Source organism: Scardinius erythrophthalmus (genome assembly GCF_964197995.2).
Source record: "Scardinius erythrophthalmus genome assembly, contig: HAP1_SCAFFOLD_718, whole genome shotgun sequence".
In the NCBI taxonomy this organism is placed as follows: Eukaryota; Metazoa; Chordata; class Actinopteri; order Cypriniformes; family Leuciscidae; genus Scardinius; species Scardinius erythrophthalmus.
The window spans coordinates 1-18,846 of NW_028295903.1; the positions used below are offsets into that span (position 1 = coordinate 1).

Sequence of the window (18,846 nt, forward strand, 5' to 3'; positions counted from 1 at the left end):
TGTTTTACTGGTTTAATTTATGCACAATGATATATATATATTTAATTTAAAATAAGCATAAGTTAAAAGTAAAAACCAGCATTAACTCTTGATAACATTATATTTACTAGACTCATGACATCTAATGATATTTTACCCTGCTGATTGTGTCCTCAATGCTCGGTACTGGCAGATGGGGCAGAGATCCCTGAAAGCTGTAGAGCAACGGCCGTCGACCAGACAACAGCTTTACAAGACTCTAAAACAGACCGAATAATTAATTAATCGAACCGCTTTTTAAACTGTACTATATTTAAATTTTATGTCATGAGAGACGCACCAGCCAGACTTTAGTAGAGAAGCTCATTTTGCCATGAGACTCAAAGATCCAGCCATGATAGGACAGGAGAGCTTTCAGGATGTACCGCAGAAGGAAGATGAAGGATAACCACAGGCCGGTGGCAAACAGGATGGCACTCAACACCATCTGAGTCTGAACGGTCATAAATTCACTACAAGGGAAAGTTTGGAATATTAATGTACATTTTAAGATATATATATATATATATATATATATATATATATATATATATATATATATACTGTATATTTAATGAATATTCTGTTTTTGTTCAGCCTTATCAGACAACATTCTGTGGAGCAAGATTTGATTTGATTAAATTGTGCATTGGTAAAACACTGCTAATACCAAAATGCTTTCACATCATCAGGAAATGTTATATTCAAAACCAAAAAGATCATTTGCGTACCATCTACACAGGGCAAGTATTTCTTCATGACTGTTGCTTTAAGCTGCTTTAGTCATGCGGCTTCGATTTATGCATCTGTGTTTATATATAACCATACCTGAAGTTTCCACAAATGTGTTAGTATGTTACCTCACTGGTAGAGATGTCTTGATCCTGTCAATCATACCCATGGATGGGTCAATCCTGGCATACATGGTGCTCATAATCGCAATGACTACGATTAGCCAGCTGGAAGGACTGGCGGGGTACACACCTGTGAGAACACCGTTCTACTCGAGACAAAGAAAAATATAACTTTTATTAGATAGATAGATAGATAGATAGATAGATAGATAGATAGATAGATAGATAGATAGATAGATAGATAGATAGATAGATAGATAGATAGATAGATAGATAGATAGATAGATAGATAGATAGATAGATAGATAGATAGATAGACAGACAGACTGACTGACTGACTGACTGACTGACTGACTGACTGACTGACTGACTGACTGACTGACTGACTGACTGACTGACTGACTGACTGACTGACTGACTGACTGACTGATTGATTGATTGATTGATTGATTGATTGATTGATTGATTGATTGATTGATTGATTTACCTTGAAGCGGATTGCACGCTTCTTCCATGATGTCACTCCAGATATGTAGATGTGTTTGAGCACCTCACGGCTCAACTGTAGGTCGATGCCATCTGGTGTGACGGTAAACTGAAATGCCACCGCCTGATGAGCCTCTGCCATTATACAGGCTTAAAGCACAGCCTGAGGAACAAGACAGGCCCTATTCAAATATATTTTGCAAACACTGCAATGTTTATGTGCTATTTTAGCTCGGATGGTGTAGTAGTCTAGTGGAAAGATCTGGGCTACTAAGGGAAAGGTTAAGCTAAGGGTGACCGATGTATTATCACCACTGTGACACTTGACCTCAGGATGTAAGTCACTGTGGAAACAAACATATAACTTAATAATAGTTCAAAATAACTTCTTAAACTCATTAAATTATAAATGTATGTCCTTGAGGGCCTGAGGTTGAAACCTGGCAGGGGAATTTATGAACTGGATAATTATTAAAATCCATCACCACTGTGCCATTTCACCTCATGTTGCTACAGGGAGAATGTGCCTTTAATAAGTTTCCTCAAAGATTCTGATAAACGACAAAAATGGGTTTATTAGAACCTATAGAAACTTATAAAGGACATGTATCGCTGTGAAGTCACAGAGTTCAGTTATGCTGTGACACTGTCAAGCTTATGTTTCTTTTTCCATGTCATATGACTTCAGCCAGAAGAAGTGGGGCAAAGTTGAATAGTCAGAAATAACATAGTAGGACATCTGAGAGGGCTTCAGTGACACTGGCCAAAACACACGTGACATCTGACGCATGACTGAGTAGATGAGATTTTTTTTATAGAATATGCAGCATGTTATATTATAAAAATATGTTTTGATATTAAATTTGACAGAACTTTTCAACCAATACTTTGCTATTTTTGTGAACAGTAAATTTTGTCCAAGACATAATATGATAATATAAACAATATGTAATTTTTTAACACAAGCATATTATAACAATAAAAAGCATGTTTAAAAAGGTGTACCTTAGTTAACTTTTAACAGTGCCTAAATATTTACTACATATAAAATATTTATGTTATCACCAAAACAACAAATCAAACTTTGAAGTGATCAAAAATCTAGTAAAGCTGTAATATTTTATAGAGACAATTAGACAGACTCTGATACAACTACACAAAACTCAGTTTGAGGCATTATCAAACAGAATGATTCAGAGTGTCTCTAAAGTTTTAATAAGAAATATACTGGATTTACATTACCTGCAATGCAATGTGACAGCAAAACAGTGTGAGTCAGATGAAATTCAGTGGATAAAAAGATCCAATTGTCTCTCAGTAGGGCTGGAATGTCCTCGATGGAAGTCTGTTCTTAACTCTTGTGCCCTTCAGTCGACTCCTCGTGCACTCTGGAAGTCTGTAGCTCAGTGACTAGTTATCTCCTCTTCTACTCAAACTTTCTCCTCGCCCCCCCTCTCTGTTTTCGTTTATTTTGCGAGTTGCCTGTTTTCTGTGAGTGTTTGCTTTCTTCTAGTATGCTCTAAACTACCTGTTACTAATAGCCCGCATAAATGCTCTCTTTCCTTCTGTGTATGTGTAACCGGATCCTCTGAGGCAGAGTTAAACTGGTGGATGTACACTAAGTACACACTATATTATCAATCTCAGGCCCAAATCTTGTGCAGCTGGAAATATCCCACGGCAGCATGCCAGAACACTCTGACGACAGTCAGAGACAGAGAGAGACCTTATGTACATGTAGGGATGTGTATTTGTAAAATATCCATGAAATGAGGCTTGCGAATGTGTTATATAATAGGTCAGGCATTTAAAACGCACGCTTCTTTAATATTGAAAAGGAACTTTTTCACAATAGCACTGTACATTTGTAAAGTACTTTTGTGAAAAGTGAATGGTGCTTACCTGTCCGAAACCTGTGCTGCCACGATGCCAGCTGTTGTAATGTGATTGCTAAGGTGTTCTGAGTGTTTTTAGTGTATTTTAATGTAGCTTTCTGAGTCAAGTCCACCCCAAAAGTTTCTATGCTCATTGGTTCCTCAAATGTAAATCTATAGGTTTTTTTTCTTCTTCCCAGATTATTGACTATCCAGTGAAAATCATAATTTTGATTACCTAGAAAAGTAATGGCATGCCTCTCCTCAACAAGCTGCAAGATTTGAGGAATGTTGAGCTGTTATGTCCACAGCATAAACAGTTAAGGACAATTTACATGCAAAAAAAAAAACAAAAAAAAAACATTCTGAACAACTTTAATCCAAAATATGTACAAAACTAATGGTCTTGTCTTAGCAAGCAGCACTAAATGTGTTATTATTACAGAAAGGTTATGCCACAATAACAGGTTTTCTCAACATTCAGACAAGTTGATACATTTTGTGAATTTGAGAAATGTTGTTATATATTATTGCAATTTTAAGGTCAGATGTAGAGGTGGAAAATGCTCTCATAGCTGGTAGAGAAAGGAAGTGAAGGAAGAGGACAGAGAGACAGGGAATCCAGGTTCAGTTTAACAACAGAATTGTCCTTCGTCCCAGACATGTAGACCTCGTTATGCAGAATGGTGCCCTGGCCGATTAAAGTGGTCTTTTCCATTGCCCTGACACGGCCCCACTTCTGAGAGTCCACGCAGAAAGATGTCACCATGGTTTTAGAATTGTTCCCACCAATTACAACCAAATGACTTTTGTTAGCACCCAGGAAGTGCAAGATGGGGAGCTCTGCATTGGTGCGGGTTAGAGTGGGGAGCAGTTCACACCAGCAATCTGAGAGGAAGAGAAAGAGTCTACTTTCTAAATGCATCTCACTGGCAACAGCTCATAGATGAACCCTGAATGTTTCCAAACCTATCTTTAATCTCTAGGCTACAGTTGTACCTTGTCTTGAATCGTAGCGCAGCACCAGTTTCTCTCCGGTTCTCTGGATGTTCCCCAGTACATAGACGCAGTGTCCCAGGCTGGTTGTGAGTGGGGAATCATGGGAAAGAGACAGACTGAACTGGAAGTCCGTCAGAGGGAGAGAGGAAACGAATGCCCAGGTGTCCGTCCATGGATCATACCTCTCAACAGCAGTGTAGACACTTGTGCTGGAGTCGGGAGTCACAAGGGAATCCAGATACCAGCCGCCCACAGCAAAGATTCTCCCTTCACACACTGCTGCACTGAAGTGACGCCTGTGCTGAGAGGGATCATGGATAGTCACATTTGAAATTTGACATTTATTCATGTATTTCTGATACTTAAAAGTGAAACTTGGGTTTTGGGAATGAGATCTTTAAGGATAATCAGTTCCAGACAGAAATCTGCCCATGCTTCGCTATACTATCTTTAAGATATAAAGTTGGAACATGGTAAACCGGTTTGTTGCTGGTCAAAGTTAGTCTGTTGGACCTAACCAGCTTGAAATTCAGCAGGTCAACTACTTAAGCCACCTTGAAACCTTATAGATGAGTTTGATGAGTATCCTATGGAACGCGAATGTTCTAAAGTTCATACCTTAATCAGAGGAGCTGTTGATACCCATTGATTGGTAAAAGGGTTGTACCGGAAAGAAGCCATCTTGAATTCATAACCCTTCTTTACACGGTGTCTATAACCCCCTATGAGATAGAGGTAATTATAGAGAACCGCTGTGGTGAAGCACCACTTATCAGCACAAAAAGGCAAATCTGTGGGAGAACTCCATTTCCCATCATCCCCGTCTCCCTCAAGCCTAAAGAGACTTCGAGCAGCCTCGGTTTCCAGGTCATTCCTTGAGGTCAAGTTCTCTTTTCTCAAGCAGCATAAGCGTGGACTTCCCTTTGACCTTAATGTGAGAAGCTCCACTTTATGGTGTGGTTCCAATCCCTTGCTCAGGTGTGGAAGCTCCAACAGATACTTGCTTAGGTAGGTTAGGACAGTCTCTTGGAGCTCCACACAGCAGAGTTCCTCAGCCAGCTGTAGATAGCCCAAGCAGGTGCACTCCGTCAGGGCCTGAGAGAGGGCCATCAGTAGACGATCTGTGAACCCAGAAGCCAACAGGTATGTGCTTACCCGTAGGTGTTCCCCAAGGAGATCTTCAGGAACACAAAACCACTGTCGAAAGCAAAATTCTAGAAGGTTGTGGAAGACTGGAGAGGGAACATGTTCAAGGTGCACCAGCCATTCAGATGTCTCTCTCATGGAGGAGTGGGACAGAGCCTTGAAATACTCACTGCAATCTGCAAGCTTCTCCAGATCCACCTGGAAGTGCCAAGAAGCATGACATCTTGCATTTGTGGGCCAAGATTTTTACAGTCTGTGGTTTATGTTTGCTTATGTAGATACTCACATGGAAAGTATGTGTGCTGGTTTGCACCATCACCATTGGCCCGTTGCTCTGGTGCCGATAGGTTCTGTAGTCTTGATTTGTTCTCCAGACATCTGACAGTAGGTTATCAGACTTCTCTTCAACAACATGAGAATCTGCTTGTCCAAACTGAACCCAGTTTAAACTATTTTTGAAGCACAAAAACCTCTGTATCTGTTCTAAACGTCTTTTTATCCATGTGCAAAAATACATCAAGGCCACAACTATAATCTGCCATAGATTAGCCATGTTCCCATTTAGGTAGAATACTCTTTGATATTTGTAGGATTTACAGATTTTGTATACCTCTTCAGCTGCAATTTGAATTAAAATATTGTATTTGGAACTATTCTAGTCTATGATTCTAAAGAAAATATGACTCACAATCCCAGCCAAGGACATGTCATTCCATGGTGGATGGAGGATAAATCCAGCCTGCTTTTTTTGGTAGAACATGCATGGTTGTCTTCAAGGCTCAATATGGCGCCCGTGTGCCAGAGCAAAAGCAGTAGAGCTATTTTAAGGAATCGCTGGATCAGGAAACAAAATCTGGTGGGCCACTCTGTTCAGTCTACTGAATTACACAACACTTGAACCATGTTGGGAACTGCTGATGCTTGATTACAATAGAATGTACAGTATATATTCATGTTTTTTTATTAAAACGCAGTTTTTTTTTTTACTGGTACATTTCTCAAAGTTGTATATAGTGTATATGTATTTTGAATAGTGCATTTTTTTTTATCAATATATTGTATGAAAGATATGACATATTATGGCAGACATTAACAAATCCAAAACATCTCTACAATTCATTGCTCACCAGTACTTGAAATTGTATCCATAACCCTTATGCTAACAGCTCTGATCTTTTAACCTTTAAGATACCGCCACCAATTTTGAATACGACAATCACACCAATGTCTGCATGTTTTTTTTTTAATGAGAAAAATGTATGGATAACTGCAGTGCGAAGGAACAAACAGAAATAGAGAGACAAGTCTAAAATGTAACTTAGATTAGCCAAAGCAATTGTAGAATTAAACATTTGTTCTTACAGTGCTATTGCTTCTCAACTCAATATTACAAATTACAGATTCAATATTAACAATGATATAAGGAGCATGTGAAAGTGGCCAAGCCCAATACTCTCATGGTCCCTCGATGTTTGCATAAGTTTACTACATAAGTGAAAATGATACAGATAAATTAATTTATGGACAATGACAAAAACAACAGCATAAGTGTGTCCATATAAACACTCCCAATATGATTCTAACAAAGCTATTACGATGATGATGATCCCTCCAATTCACTGTATAATAGTACTATACTGCATTTGTGTTGTTTCTCTGCCACCAATTTTTGATTGAAGACTCAAACAGAGATAAATTTCCCATTTGGTTGAACTGAACAAAGTATACTTGCTTTGGACATGTAAATCATAAATAGGCATAAAACAATTAAAACAGAAAAACACATCAACAGTTACAAGAACTTTGTGTTTAGAAACATGACAACGGCATTTGTCAGTTTAGTACTTACACTTCCTTATTCCTTAAAGTGCAGTTCAGAAATGTATACAAGATGGTTGTATAGCTATTGCTACATATTAATATGGAAAAGCAGAGATTTAACAATTAAAAAGTGACAATTAAAAGTAAAACAAAAAAGCAGAGCTCAAAACAATTATTTCCAATTATTATTATTATTAGCTGAAATTGTTATATGAAATACAGCCATTCAAAATCATGACAAAGAAGCAGTAGCAGCCAGCTTATGTGACATTCAGAAATTATCATGGACTCCTGAGCTTGCTTAAAAAAAGATGTGCAATGTATTTCACAGTATATAAATAAGGATGCAACATCATTTTGTAATATTTTTAAATTCTGGAGGAGGAAAAATAAACAAGCTACTAAACCGTTTCTTAAGATGACAGGACAAACAATATGAGACGAGGACACAGACATAATTTGGACCCTGTAGTTTACACAGTATTAATGATGGACAGATTGATTCTTAATAGATAATGTTGACCACATATGTTAGATAAAATGTAAACACATAAAATATATTAAAAATGCAGCTAGATTATAAATAAACTGACCAAATGAATTTACAGTTTGCCTTGTATAATGAAGTGGCACCAACAGTGAATGAATTATATCTAGGATTTAATCAAACCATTTTTTTCCAATAAGTTGCAGATCATTTGTAACTTCATATTTTTGGAAGGGACCAAACAACTATAAAGCCCTACAAAATGAGTTTAAGGCAGGATATCTTTGGACTTTTTCATAATATAATAATTAGTATGTTCCCCAGGTTTAACCGTTCTTTAACAGTCTTAATCGTTTTGTACTGTGCCCTTCCTTGAATGGTTGAAAAAAATAAATCAATACCTAAACAGTAGGTGATGCAAAATGATATCCTGAAGCACACTCTGTGAGTGCCATTTAGGAAATGAGCTTCTTCTGTTTGAAGTATGTGTCAAACCTGTGCTGTGCGTAGTCCTTTAGAGAAAAACAGAAACAGAAAGAGATAGAGACAGAAATGAGGTGAAGTTTCACATGGCTTCAGATCAGTGACAAACAGAGGGGATTTGTTCTGTACACACTGCTATGTTTACTGTATACATAACTATGATGCTGTTTGAGCTCTCAGAATCAAGGATTACTTATCCATTTACGGTACATGAACTACAATCTTAAAATGAATTATAAGTGAATATTTATATTTTCAGGTGATGTACTGGTCACCACTGATAATGCAATTAACGTGATCAGTTAGGGCATCAAGCAATTCCATTACAATTTAAATACACTGACAGTCCTAAATAAATCAAGGATTGTACAAGGATTAGAAAAATGTTTATGAGGTTTATAACCTGTGTGTTGTGATACAGTTTGTATATTTTACCATGTATCCAAACTCGATTTTGGAGATCTTGGCTTGAATAATGGACCACAGACCCCAGAGGAAATGAGACGCAAGGGCAAACCTGTTTGTGCGCGTGTGATTGTTTTTGAGAGATTGGAAGACAACCAGATAGAAAGGTTACTAGGTGGAGGGGAAAATTCATCAAACAGTACACAGTGATGTTCTTTCCAGGTTATGTCAATAAAAGTTTGATAGTAAATGCGTTTCATACCGGTTCGCCTCAATGATCATGTCCTCCTCTATCCTGGCTTGGTCTGCAGGTGCAGTTCCTCCTCTTTCTGACAGATAGTGTCTGATAAAATGTAACTGAAAAACAAAGACTCTTAAAATACTATCTATAGGAATATCTTTTATTTTATTTATTTTTTATTGTGTTACAGATATTTTAAAAGGATTGACATTGTCCCCTGCTTCATGACACAATTTACCTAATTTCGAATGACTTTGAGTCAGGATTAAAATCTTGGACAATTAAATATTATGCTGTTAAATATTAATATTGTGCGAGTCAGGCTGCTGACCTCTGCATGTAAAAGTTATTGTGATAACCTTTGACACACTTTTTATGTCACATCAGTTCCAAAACATTCCACTAGATGGTAGAGTCACAAAATAATATCCAAATCATGTCCAACACAAATGATTTCTTACAACTACTTGACAAAGATGGACAAATATCAAGCAGCAAAATAATGTCAATTATATAATTTGTGATGATGCTGTACTGTGTGTGCAACAAAAACAGCGGAAAAAAAACAACAACAATAAATCTGGCATAGAATCATTCTAAGGTTTCAGTTTTTTTTTTTTTTTACACTTTTATGTCCCCATAAATTATTCCTTAATATACTGGATAACATTACATTCACAACTTTTATTCACAATTAAGTGAATATAACAATTAACATTTAACTCATGTTTCTTCATCTTTTCCTTTAATCAAAATGCTTGATACAAAGCATGTTTTTTTTTTTTTAAATGCTGTACCTAGTTATTTTATAATGTTCTTAATTTTACTTTTACTACTCGTATAGATGCTTTGGAGTGATTGTACGCAACATCTAAAGAAAATGAAAATGAAATTGTAATTTTGTTTTTCAGCTGACAGCTTGTCAGTCTACAAGTCAACCTTTTTTGTGTTTTTTGCTCGTCTAATCTTTTGTAATATCAAGACAAATAATGATTAGGCTGTAACGTGTGGGTGGGCAGTTAGTGACTCACCTGCTGTTGTCTGTCAGGGTAATTCTCAACCTTTGCCTTGAAGAAGGGCCACTGGTCATATGTGTAGTCATATATCCATTCACAGAAATGATTCCCAAAATCAAAGCCTCTGCACTCAGAACAGATCAAAATCAGAGTTCTTTAGAGCTGCATTTATCATAAACTATAAAGTAGTATGCAGATGTGTGCTATATATGGTAGATTTACCTGTAGTTATAGCTGCTGTATTCAAAATCAATAAGCATTAGTTTGTCAGATGAATTCTCTCGCCCATCCAGCATGAGGATATTCCCTGAAAAACAGAGTATGATTTTATAGGTGAAAGGGCAGATGTTACATAATGGTACAGCGTAACAGTGACTGATAGACCCGTATCAGATTACCAGATTAAACACTAGTATGCGTGTATGAATGCAAATGTGTGATCTTTTACCTTCCTGTACATCATTATGGCAGAACACAACAGGAGAGGGAGTAGCTGCCAGCAGTGACCTGACAGAGAGAGAGAGACGGCACATGATTAAGTGCTATTTTTTCACATTGCTCTTATAAACCTGCTTTTAAAATGATTGTTTTCGGTGTTTAAAAGCCCATTGAACAAAATGTGCAGCAATGGGCAGGAACACACACACACACACACACATACAGAGCAGTAGGTAAGCATTTCATTCAGATAAAAGTTACACAATCAAGTGTGCGTGTGTGTGTGATTGACAAAGCAAGCTGAGTATGCACAGAATGCAGCTTCCTGTAAGAGTGCCTAATCAGTGATGCCTGGAACTGGGCTAAGGGTGCTGGCATACAACAAAGCCGTTCAAATGTTTGGGGTCAGTACGTTTTTTTTTTTTCTTTGAAAGAAATTAATACTTTTGTTCAGCAAGGATGCATTTAATTGATCAAAAGTGATAGTAAAGATATTTATAATTATACAAAAGATTTCCATTTCAAATAAATGCTGTTCTTTTGAACTCTCTATTCACTAAAAATCCAGATTTTTTATTATAAATGTTTCCACAAACATATTAAGCAGAATGGCTGTTTTCAACATTGATAATAATAAGAAATTCAAACTTTTAGAACGGAAAACTTTTAGCTGCTTCATGCATTCAATGACTTTGAACGTTTACTGTTAACTGGAAGTTTAATATCACAAAATGCTTTTCATTCAACCTCTCTGCTCTTTCTATTCACATGTCATATTTCTTACCTCAGACTCTCCAGTTCTGCAGGAAGATCATACTTCATCAGCTTTTTAAATTTCTTAATGTGAGCTTCACGCACAAATTGTATTGTTTTAACTTGCTCCATGTACCTGTTCAGAGGGACAAAAACAATAATTTAACATAAACAGTCATTTAAAACTGATGCCAATTTAAACATACAGTACACAGCAAACATAATAAACCACAATCTGTTTAATTTAAACATAATTTGTAAAATATTATGCTTTTTTTTTTTCATTTTTACCTTTCCTTTAGTGTGTAATATAGCAGTTAAACAATTATAATAGTCTGCTATTATTTCCATAACGTGGTGACGTCACTATGTAACGCAATTGAATGCGCTTGCCTGCTTTGGCTCGCCCTCAAACAAAGGTAGTTATAAGGCCAGGAATAGTTTATCACTATGCCAAGAAAAGAAAAAAATGTTCACTACGAGGGCAAAACATCATCACATGGACTTCTAAAAGGCAAAGGAATTAAAGAATCAGTGGTTAAAATAAATTTATGACACTATTCCTCAGCAGTACAACCACAACCTTTTGTTGTGTTTTCACCATTTTTCTAACAACCCATGCAGTTTGAAGCAGGTCAGTGTGTTATATGGACATTCAGTTTTCACTGTGATGTAGAGAAATGACAGTCATAATATCACATCTGAAATGTTACAGTATTTATTTAAAATAAAGAATTACCTAAAAATACCTAAAATAAAGTATTTGCTTGCAAAGGTGACTTGGGCTTGAACTTTTATGATTATATGTTACTGCTATAACAATTACAACAGACTGTGTCTGGCTGACCAATCAAAGAAGTCAATGCTTTGTGGAAGGCAGGTTTTAAAGAACCAAAACTTAAACAGAGCCCTTTAAGACAAATTTCTTCCATTAGCTTAATTAAATTTTCTAGGGCATTTTTTTGTTATTCTTCAGGTAAACTAAGAATTTAAAGTGTTCATTTTCAGTGTTAAAATTTCAACAAAATGTGTCTGTTTAAAACATCTTTCCCGAATCAGCCAAACAGATAGTTAAGCTTGAGCGCGTGAAAACAAAGTGCACTAGACAGTGCTGAATGTGTCTCTCTGCGCTCACGGCCAAAGGAGTATACTTGGAGCGGAATGCGGAAAATTAAGTACACCAGGCCTTAAGACTTTTACCTGTCAATGGTTCCAAACAGCCATTTGGGTTCCTTGTTGAATGGCATCTCCATGCCGTGGAATCGTGCCACCTTACTGGCTATTTCAGCTGAGATCTCTGGGAACCCCAACTGCTCCGTACGCAAACGATCACTCTGTGGAAAAGAAGCAGATCTGACTTATCACTCTTACAATGCAGAAATATGTAGAATGTAAAATGTTTGATCTATGATTAAGGTTTGAAAATCACTCCATAGAATGACTGCATTATTCAAGAGTTGCTGTGTTTAAAGATTCATTTTAAAACATGCATGTAGGATCTGGGATTTTGGTGTAAGACTCACAGGCAAGTACTGCTCAAGACGGCCTTCTGGGAAAATGCCATAGAGCCGTGGGCCCAACTCTCTCTCTGCTAAAATGGCAAACATCACACTTTCCAAAACAAGAGAATCCACTCCCTGTGTGTGCATATGAACAATTAATTAGATATCCATTAGTTATATAAGAGTGAATCGACAACATTGGGCAATAAAGATCTTCCCTAAGATATAGACTCCTATCAGCTTGCTTTTGCAACTGTATTTTTGGTCTACTGAATGTGATCAGGGTGGCCCACCTGCAGAATGGCCCCATAGATCCGGAGCAGAACTCTTCCAGGTTCAGTCCCGGCAGGCTGAACATCGTTTGGTAAACTGCACATATACAGCAGGTTACTGAGTCCTCCACTGCAGGCACAAACAAAAGCAGTATCATACTTTATTCCTATTCACACAGTTTATATAAGGTCGATATTTAATAAGAATAAATAGTGGATCACTACTGATTTCATGGATCAAAAGATAATACACATATGTATTATAAATATAGGCAAGGGTAAATATGAAATGCTCTTGCTTAGGACATATGATTATTTAGAATCTTAAATACTTAGGCTATATGAACTTTCATAACAGGTTTATTACCTTACTATTTTGATCCGAAAGTCATGTTCTGATATAGCCTTCCAAGACCCGGACAGAAAGTCTCGGCACCAGGTGAACGCCCTCCTTTTAGTATCCGGGTCCACATCCACGTTACGCCCGTCCATGTGTGACTCCGCTTCAGAGTCATCATCCCCGTTAGTGCCGCGCGGACTGCCGGTTCTCGGATGTCTCTCTTCGGCCACCATCAGAAAGTCTGCGCCAGCAGGTCTGTCCGAATCCGCGTCATCTTTAACGCATCTGCCTACATTGCCAGCACCATCACTCATGCATTTCACTTTTTGGCCCGAATTCATAGTCTTACGTGCTAGAAACCCAATGCTCCTTAAAGAGAGTGAGAGAACCGAACCGCTAACGTTATAACCAAGGACACCGAACCGCCCCAGAAGCAGCATTCATTGAGCTTGATAAATGCACATGCACCACTGTCACGAGCGCACAATGAAACATATAATCGCTCGCGATATCAGAACTGCGTTTACGGCGAGAGAAACAGCCGTTGGATTAAAAATATCAGAAAAATCAATAGCTATTTTTCCACTTTACCATTCCTTAAATGTTACATTAACTACACAGACGTAGTAACAAACTGTAAAGGCTGTTAATTAAATATCTCCGCACTATAACTTCCACTACTTCCTTCTGAAGTCAGCCGTTAGCGTAGACATTGCAGAATGCAGAGAGACTTTAGAAGATTGACATTTTTTTTAACCAATCAGATTTGGATACTGCGGCACGCGACCCATTTCTAAGTACCGCCCCCTTAAAGCCAGGGCGCTGAATGGTCAGTTCTAACACACAACTACAATAAGTGGGAAGTGTAGTTAATTTAACACACAGTACAAAAAAGCACAATATATTAAATGTTGAAAAGTACAATGTTACAGTAAAATCTAATAATTAGTTAACTAAAGTAACTGGACTATATACAATAAAAATAATATTTGTAATATAGCCTTTATGTGATTTCACTTTAAGTAGGCTATCCGAAGAAGTGTTTTTTTAGAAGTAGGCTACGCCTGAAAATTATATTATTTTTGCTACCATTATATTTGCTTACATTTTATTTAAAAACGAATATTCTTTTCTAGAATATTTATCTAGGTTACACTCTAAAAACTGCTGGGTTAAAAAATAACCCAACCTTAACCACACGGCTGGGTCACTATTGGACAGAACACACGCTGGGTTGGTTTGACCCAAGTGCTGGGTTTTACCATTTAACCCATATTTCTGGGTCATTCATTTGACCCAACCAGTGGGTGGAATTAACCCTCTTGCTGGGTTAAGTCCTACTTATATGCTGGGTTATTTCGTGTCTCATTGCCTTAATAGAATTAGTAACAAATATTTGTTATATTACGAATATAAAATAATTATTGTCTCTGTAATACAATAAACCAGAGAGACCACTGTAAATTTGATTTAAATCTCGTTTAATTTTTAATTTTTTACATTTTTAATACATATCTTTAATAATTTTTTGTATACAATTATTACAATTATACAATGTATACTTCTAAGGTAATAAAAACATAACGTTCATTAAGTAAGGTCTTTATACACCACTAAAAACATAGTTATGTATGCCTATATGATATTACATTTCTGTCAACAGATCCTCGTAAATATTTCACAATGCACCTTTAAAAGTCATTAAGCAACTCATTTGAACTTATACGATTACGAATTCATTTATTAAGATGTGTTAATTTATTAAGAACAGCAACAAACATTTAAAATGCGACTAAATATCATGTGGGCCTGAAACAACTGTTGTCCTCAAATTGTACAGAGGAGGACTCTTTCCATTAATTTGATATATGGCATGCTGGAGAAACTCCCAGGCGGGAGTGTATTTAACATCAAAAACAAAAAAAGCTTTGAAACAAAGATGAACAGCCTTCAGCAAAGACTCGGTCTCGATGGCGTGGCCTGGAACAATGGCAAAGGTCTGACATGTCCCCCTCGTCTCATCCTTGAGGCACAGAATATGCAGCAATGCTCCAGTCATCTCATTTTGTGAATATTCAACCACGTTGGTCCCCACCTGTTGATTACACACAATCACTTAGAGTGTTGCAATATAACTAACATGCAAGTTAAGCTTTTTTTTGTGGAAGTATCAAAAAAATGTTATTGCAAACATTACCAAATATGACTAAATGTGGCAAACAAACAAAATGTCTATTTAAATTCATTATTTGCAAACTGAATTATAGTAATAAAAGAGTACTTTGGACTAATATTTTCAACATTTAGGCAATAAAAGTAAAAATATTACTGTAGCCTAATGTTGATAGTGTCTTTCTTTAACATTAAAACCAACAAAGCTCCTCGTTAATCTCCTGACTGGCAGAGCTGATGATCGTCACGCTTAGATAATGTTACACAATAAAATGAAAGATGACATGCATGGCAGGTTATCATGTAAGTCTACATTTTTTAAGTTTTAAATATTGACGATCATTCTTAATAATTTTCTTCTCAAAACTGGCGCCTGTCCATTGACAAACCAGGCTGAAATTCCTTACACTATACTAACCAGATCACAATGTGACGGCGCGTATCGTGATGTTATTCCTCAGTTCATTTTTTTTCTGAACGATCCCGACAGACATTACAGAAGACACACGCAGGAGGAAAATGTTGGAACTTACCCCAGTCGCTTCTTCTGACGAGTATTTCTACAATCTACCAGCACACTTTCCACACACAACTCACTAGCTAGGCCTAGTAGATATAGCTTCGAGACTGCGTCTCATTTCTCTGTCTTTTCCCGCAATTTTACGTGCAAGCCCTGTGAGGGACTAAAATTATACCGCGCTTGTATGGATTTCATTCAAAACGCTTTCCTCACTTTTAAATACACAACGTCCACAATGAATGCGATAATTACGTGATGAATTTACAATTTAAACTGCATATTTTAAAAAGGCTGCTGACATAGGCCTAGCTGGTTTACAATTAAGGATTTAACGATGCGGAATTTTGTCAACAAATCTAACCGGCTAACTTAGCTGTGGCTATTTAGGTTTCACAGAATAAATACGTTACCCCTCTTACTTCCATATCAAAGACTGTATGTTGAACAGTGAAATTAGCTTGCAGTTACCACAACTTTTTAAAAATATAGGTAAACATTATTAACTTACCATAAAACACTGCCTGCTCCCGTGTGGCGTGCTCCTCGAGTCTGAAGTGAAGATCCAGAAAGTTCCGCAAAGAATAAACCAGTTGCTGGGTCAAAATAACCCAACCAACTGTTTATTTGTAAATAACCCCCTTACAACTCATTTGACCCAGCATGAGCAACCCAATAATGTGTTTACAGTACCCCAAACAACCCAATATTTTGACCCAGCACAATCAACCCAACAATGTGTTTACAGAAACAACCCAGCATTTTTTTGAGTGTATGTTTATTTATTAAAGACTATGTATTTTACATTGGTGTGTTACATCATATTCTGTTTAGTTAATGTTTATAGCATTATTTTAGTTCAATATGTGTCTGTCACCGTTCTTGAATTCACTGACTCTTTCTCGCACTGTGTGTTGTGTGTGTGCGTATGGGCATGGTCGCTGATCACTTCTGCTGACCAGCGGCATCTTATCAGCGGCGCCTATTTATACTCACAGTTTTCGTCTTGTGTTTGTCAGATCGTTGTGGATGTCTCCGAGGTCCCCGTGTTTGCACCCTGGATTATGTGGACCAGAACAGGTGTTATGCCGAGTTTCGACCCCCTGCCAAATTATTACCCCCCTCGTTGAAGTCAGCAAGGCTACCTGATTGCCTAATCCTAACCCCTCCCCCATAACTAATCCTAAACCTACCAATACTAGGGGGGAAATAATTTGGCAGGGGTCGAAATTCGGCACGTTTTCGGCATGTTCTGCCTTCTTCCACGGAGGATTATCTTCTAGTTCCTGAGTCGGCTTCGGAGATCGTGTTGGACATTCATTATACTTTCTACCACACGGAGGATCGGGTTGTTCATCGGTGTCCCTGCGCTGCCAAGAGCTACTATTCCCGGGCACTTGCATCACCTGGCCACTCATGACTATTCTGCCGACTTGATTATCAATAAACATCCTTTTTACTTGCTATTGATTTCGGTGTTTTACTGAACGTATAGTAACATGGTTGATATTGAATAGCCTACTGTAACAGCCAGTTCAACGTTATGGAAAAAGGAGAAATGGTCCTGACCTCAGATTACAGGAGTTTATTTTTCAGGCGTAAATAAGACCAAGCATCGAAGAACACACATTGTTCAAGTTTTCCTGTATTTAGATGCCTTAAATCATGATGCCAAGATCTTTGTTAGGATCTGTAGCCTCTGCCCCTTCTCATGTCTGACCACATAGATTCCTGGTCTTGCAAATCGAGGTTAGGGTTCCATCATGTTCAACATCCTAAAAAAGTCAAATACAAAAAGAAACAATTAACAACAGATCAGGTGTGAAAGGGGGAGTTGCGGTTTTAGAGAAACATACAATAGTTTTTATAGTAAATAATAATGTAAAAAATGTACCATGCACTCCTTTCACAAGGTTTGAGGGGCCCTCATCCAGTTAACGGCAAGTGCTTTCAGGATACATTCACGTCCTTTTTCCAGTGGTGTCATTCTGAACAATGAGACAAATAGCAGTGTCCAGAAGAATTAACAAATTATCCCACTGTTATTTCTACAAGAGCCAAAAAATGTATTATCTGCATCTGTGAAGGCCCCAAAATTCAGAGAACCAGTACAAGTAAACTAAGTTATCCTTATGTTATTCAAACTCCCAAAGTCTTTTTTTCTTCCTAGGAAATAGAATGTTGACCTGTTTTTCCTGCTCGTTTCTGTCATTACAATGACAGTCAAAGTTCTTCTTCTGAAGGTTCAATATAGCATCAAACAATTCCATGTGACTTTTGAAGCTTCAGAACAAGAACTGACCATTGACTGTTATTGAATGGGAAGAAATGAGCAGGACAAACTGGCCATAATTCACCTTTTTAATTCAGAAAAGCAAAAAACAAAAGAGATTCAGTGACATGAAGCTGAGTAAATAATGACTGAATTTTCATCTTTGGGTGAAAATTCTTTGAATCTATAGTGAATTATTGTCAGATTTAAACTGATGATGAATTTACATCCATAACTGATGCTTCTGATCTTCTGTGCCGTTGTTCCTCCTGTCTTTTTTAAAATTTTGAGGAGCTGGGTTCAGAAATGATCAAAAAGGACAAATCAGGTTGGTTGCTGTTAAATTTGTGACAGTCTTTACAATATTATCATACACCAACACTTACAGTATTTCTTTAACAGCACTTACAGACATAAAAAATTATTACAAATGAACATGAACCGCAAATCTTCGATAAGCTGACCCCACCCCTACTCGTAACTGGGATTTAGACAAATCGAAAAAAAAAAAATCTTAGAAATGTGGGAACACAGGGCTGTGGGAACATCGGGCTGACCCCGATAAGCAGTGGCGCCTCCAGAAATTTTTCATAGGGGTGGCCAGATGGGGCCACTTAAAATCTTGGGGTGGCACACCAAAACTATAAACCATAATTTCAGAATTTTTTTCTACTGTTGTAGTAAACCTGCCTGTAGAAAACTATCAGAAAGACTTAAGGAAACTCCTACTGATATACTATATGATGGTTT

The 18,846-nt window shown here is 37.3% G+C and overlaps 3 protein-coding genes across 4 annotated transcripts; all 3 read right to left on the reverse strand.

Moving 5' to 3' along the window:
* Window positions 1-136: 136 nt before the first annotated feature.
* Window positions 137-3,319, reverse strand: LOC308686739 (carnitine O-palmitoyltransferase 1, liver isoform-like; the record flags this gene model as incomplete). Its single annotated transcript, XM_081395173.1, has 5 exons — window positions 2,601-3,319; window positions 1,360-1,521; window positions 879-1,018; window positions 320-491; window positions 137-238 (listed from the first exon to the last, which is right to left on the reverse strand). Coding segments are annotated over exons 2-5 (555 nt in total), but the record flags the coding sequence as incomplete, so codon positions are not given.
* Window positions 3,320-3,591: 272 nt separating this feature from the next.
* On the reverse strand, window positions 3,592-6,177 carry LOC308686741 (uncharacterized protein). Its single transcript, XM_081395176.1, has 4 exons — window positions 5,664-6,177; window positions 4,850-5,575; window positions 4,232-4,532; window positions 3,592-4,120 (listed from the first exon to the last, which is right to left on the reverse strand). The coding sequence occupies exons 1-4, from the start codon at window positions 5,928-5,930 to the stop codon at window positions 3,777-3,779; spliced, it is 1,638 nt and encodes a 545-aa protein (XP_081251302.1). The 5' UTR covers window positions 5,931-6,177; the 3' UTR covers window positions 3,592-3,776.
* Window positions 6,178-6,622: 445 nt separating this feature from the next.
* On the reverse strand, window positions 6,623-13,867 carry LOC308686740 (choline kinase alpha-like). Of its 2 annotated transcripts, none has more exons than XM_081395174.1 (11): window positions 13,163-13,867; window positions 12,817-12,925; window positions 12,545-12,658; window positions 12,222-12,355; window positions 11,053-11,157; window positions 10,279-10,337; window positions 10,053-10,137; window positions 9,846-9,954; window positions 8,836-8,930; window positions 8,604-8,685; window positions 6,623-8,197 (listed from the first exon to the last, which is right to left on the reverse strand). In XM_081395174.1, exons 1-11 carry the CDS (start codon window positions 13,573-13,575, stop codon window positions 8,141-8,143), a joined length of 1,362 nt encoding a protein of 453 aa, XP_081251300.1. In that variant the 5' UTR covers window positions 13,576-13,867; the 3' UTR covers window positions 6,623-8,140. The 2 variants fall into 2 exon arrangements, with proteins under 2 accessions (XP_081251300.1, XP_081251301.1); XM_081395175.1 differs by having other exon boundaries at window positions 13,168-13,466.
* Between the last annotated feature and the right edge of the window lie 4,979 nt (window positions 13,868-18,846).

Excerpts from the sequence above, each read along its gene's own strand:
- LOC308686740 (XM_081395174.1), bottom strand. The coding sequence starts at position 13,575 with ATGCTGCTTCTGGGGCGGTTCGGTGTCCTTGGTTATAACGTTAGCGGT. Across the intron at positions 12,926-13,162 it reads TTTCGGATCAAAATAGTAAG|TGGAGGACTCAGTAACCTGC; the intron begins GTAATAAACCTG and ends TTGTGCCTGCAG. Across the intron at positions 9,955-10,052 it reads TACAGCAGCTATAACTACAG|AGGCTTTGATTTTGGGAATC; the intron begins GTAAATCTACCA and ends TTCTGAGTGCAG.
- LOC308686741 (XM_081395176.1), bottom strand. The coding sequence starts at position 5,930 with ATGGCTAATCTATGGCAGATTATAGTTGTGGCCTTGATGTATTTTTGC. Across the intron at positions 4,533-4,849 it reads CAACAGCTCCTCTGATTAAG|CACAGGCGTCACTTCAGTGC; the intron begins GTATGAACTTTA and ends GATCCCTCTCAG. Across the intron at positions 4,121-4,231 it reads GCGCTACGATTCAAGACAAG|ATTGCTGGTGTGAACTGCTC; the intron begins GTACAACTGTAG and ends TCTTCCTCTCAG.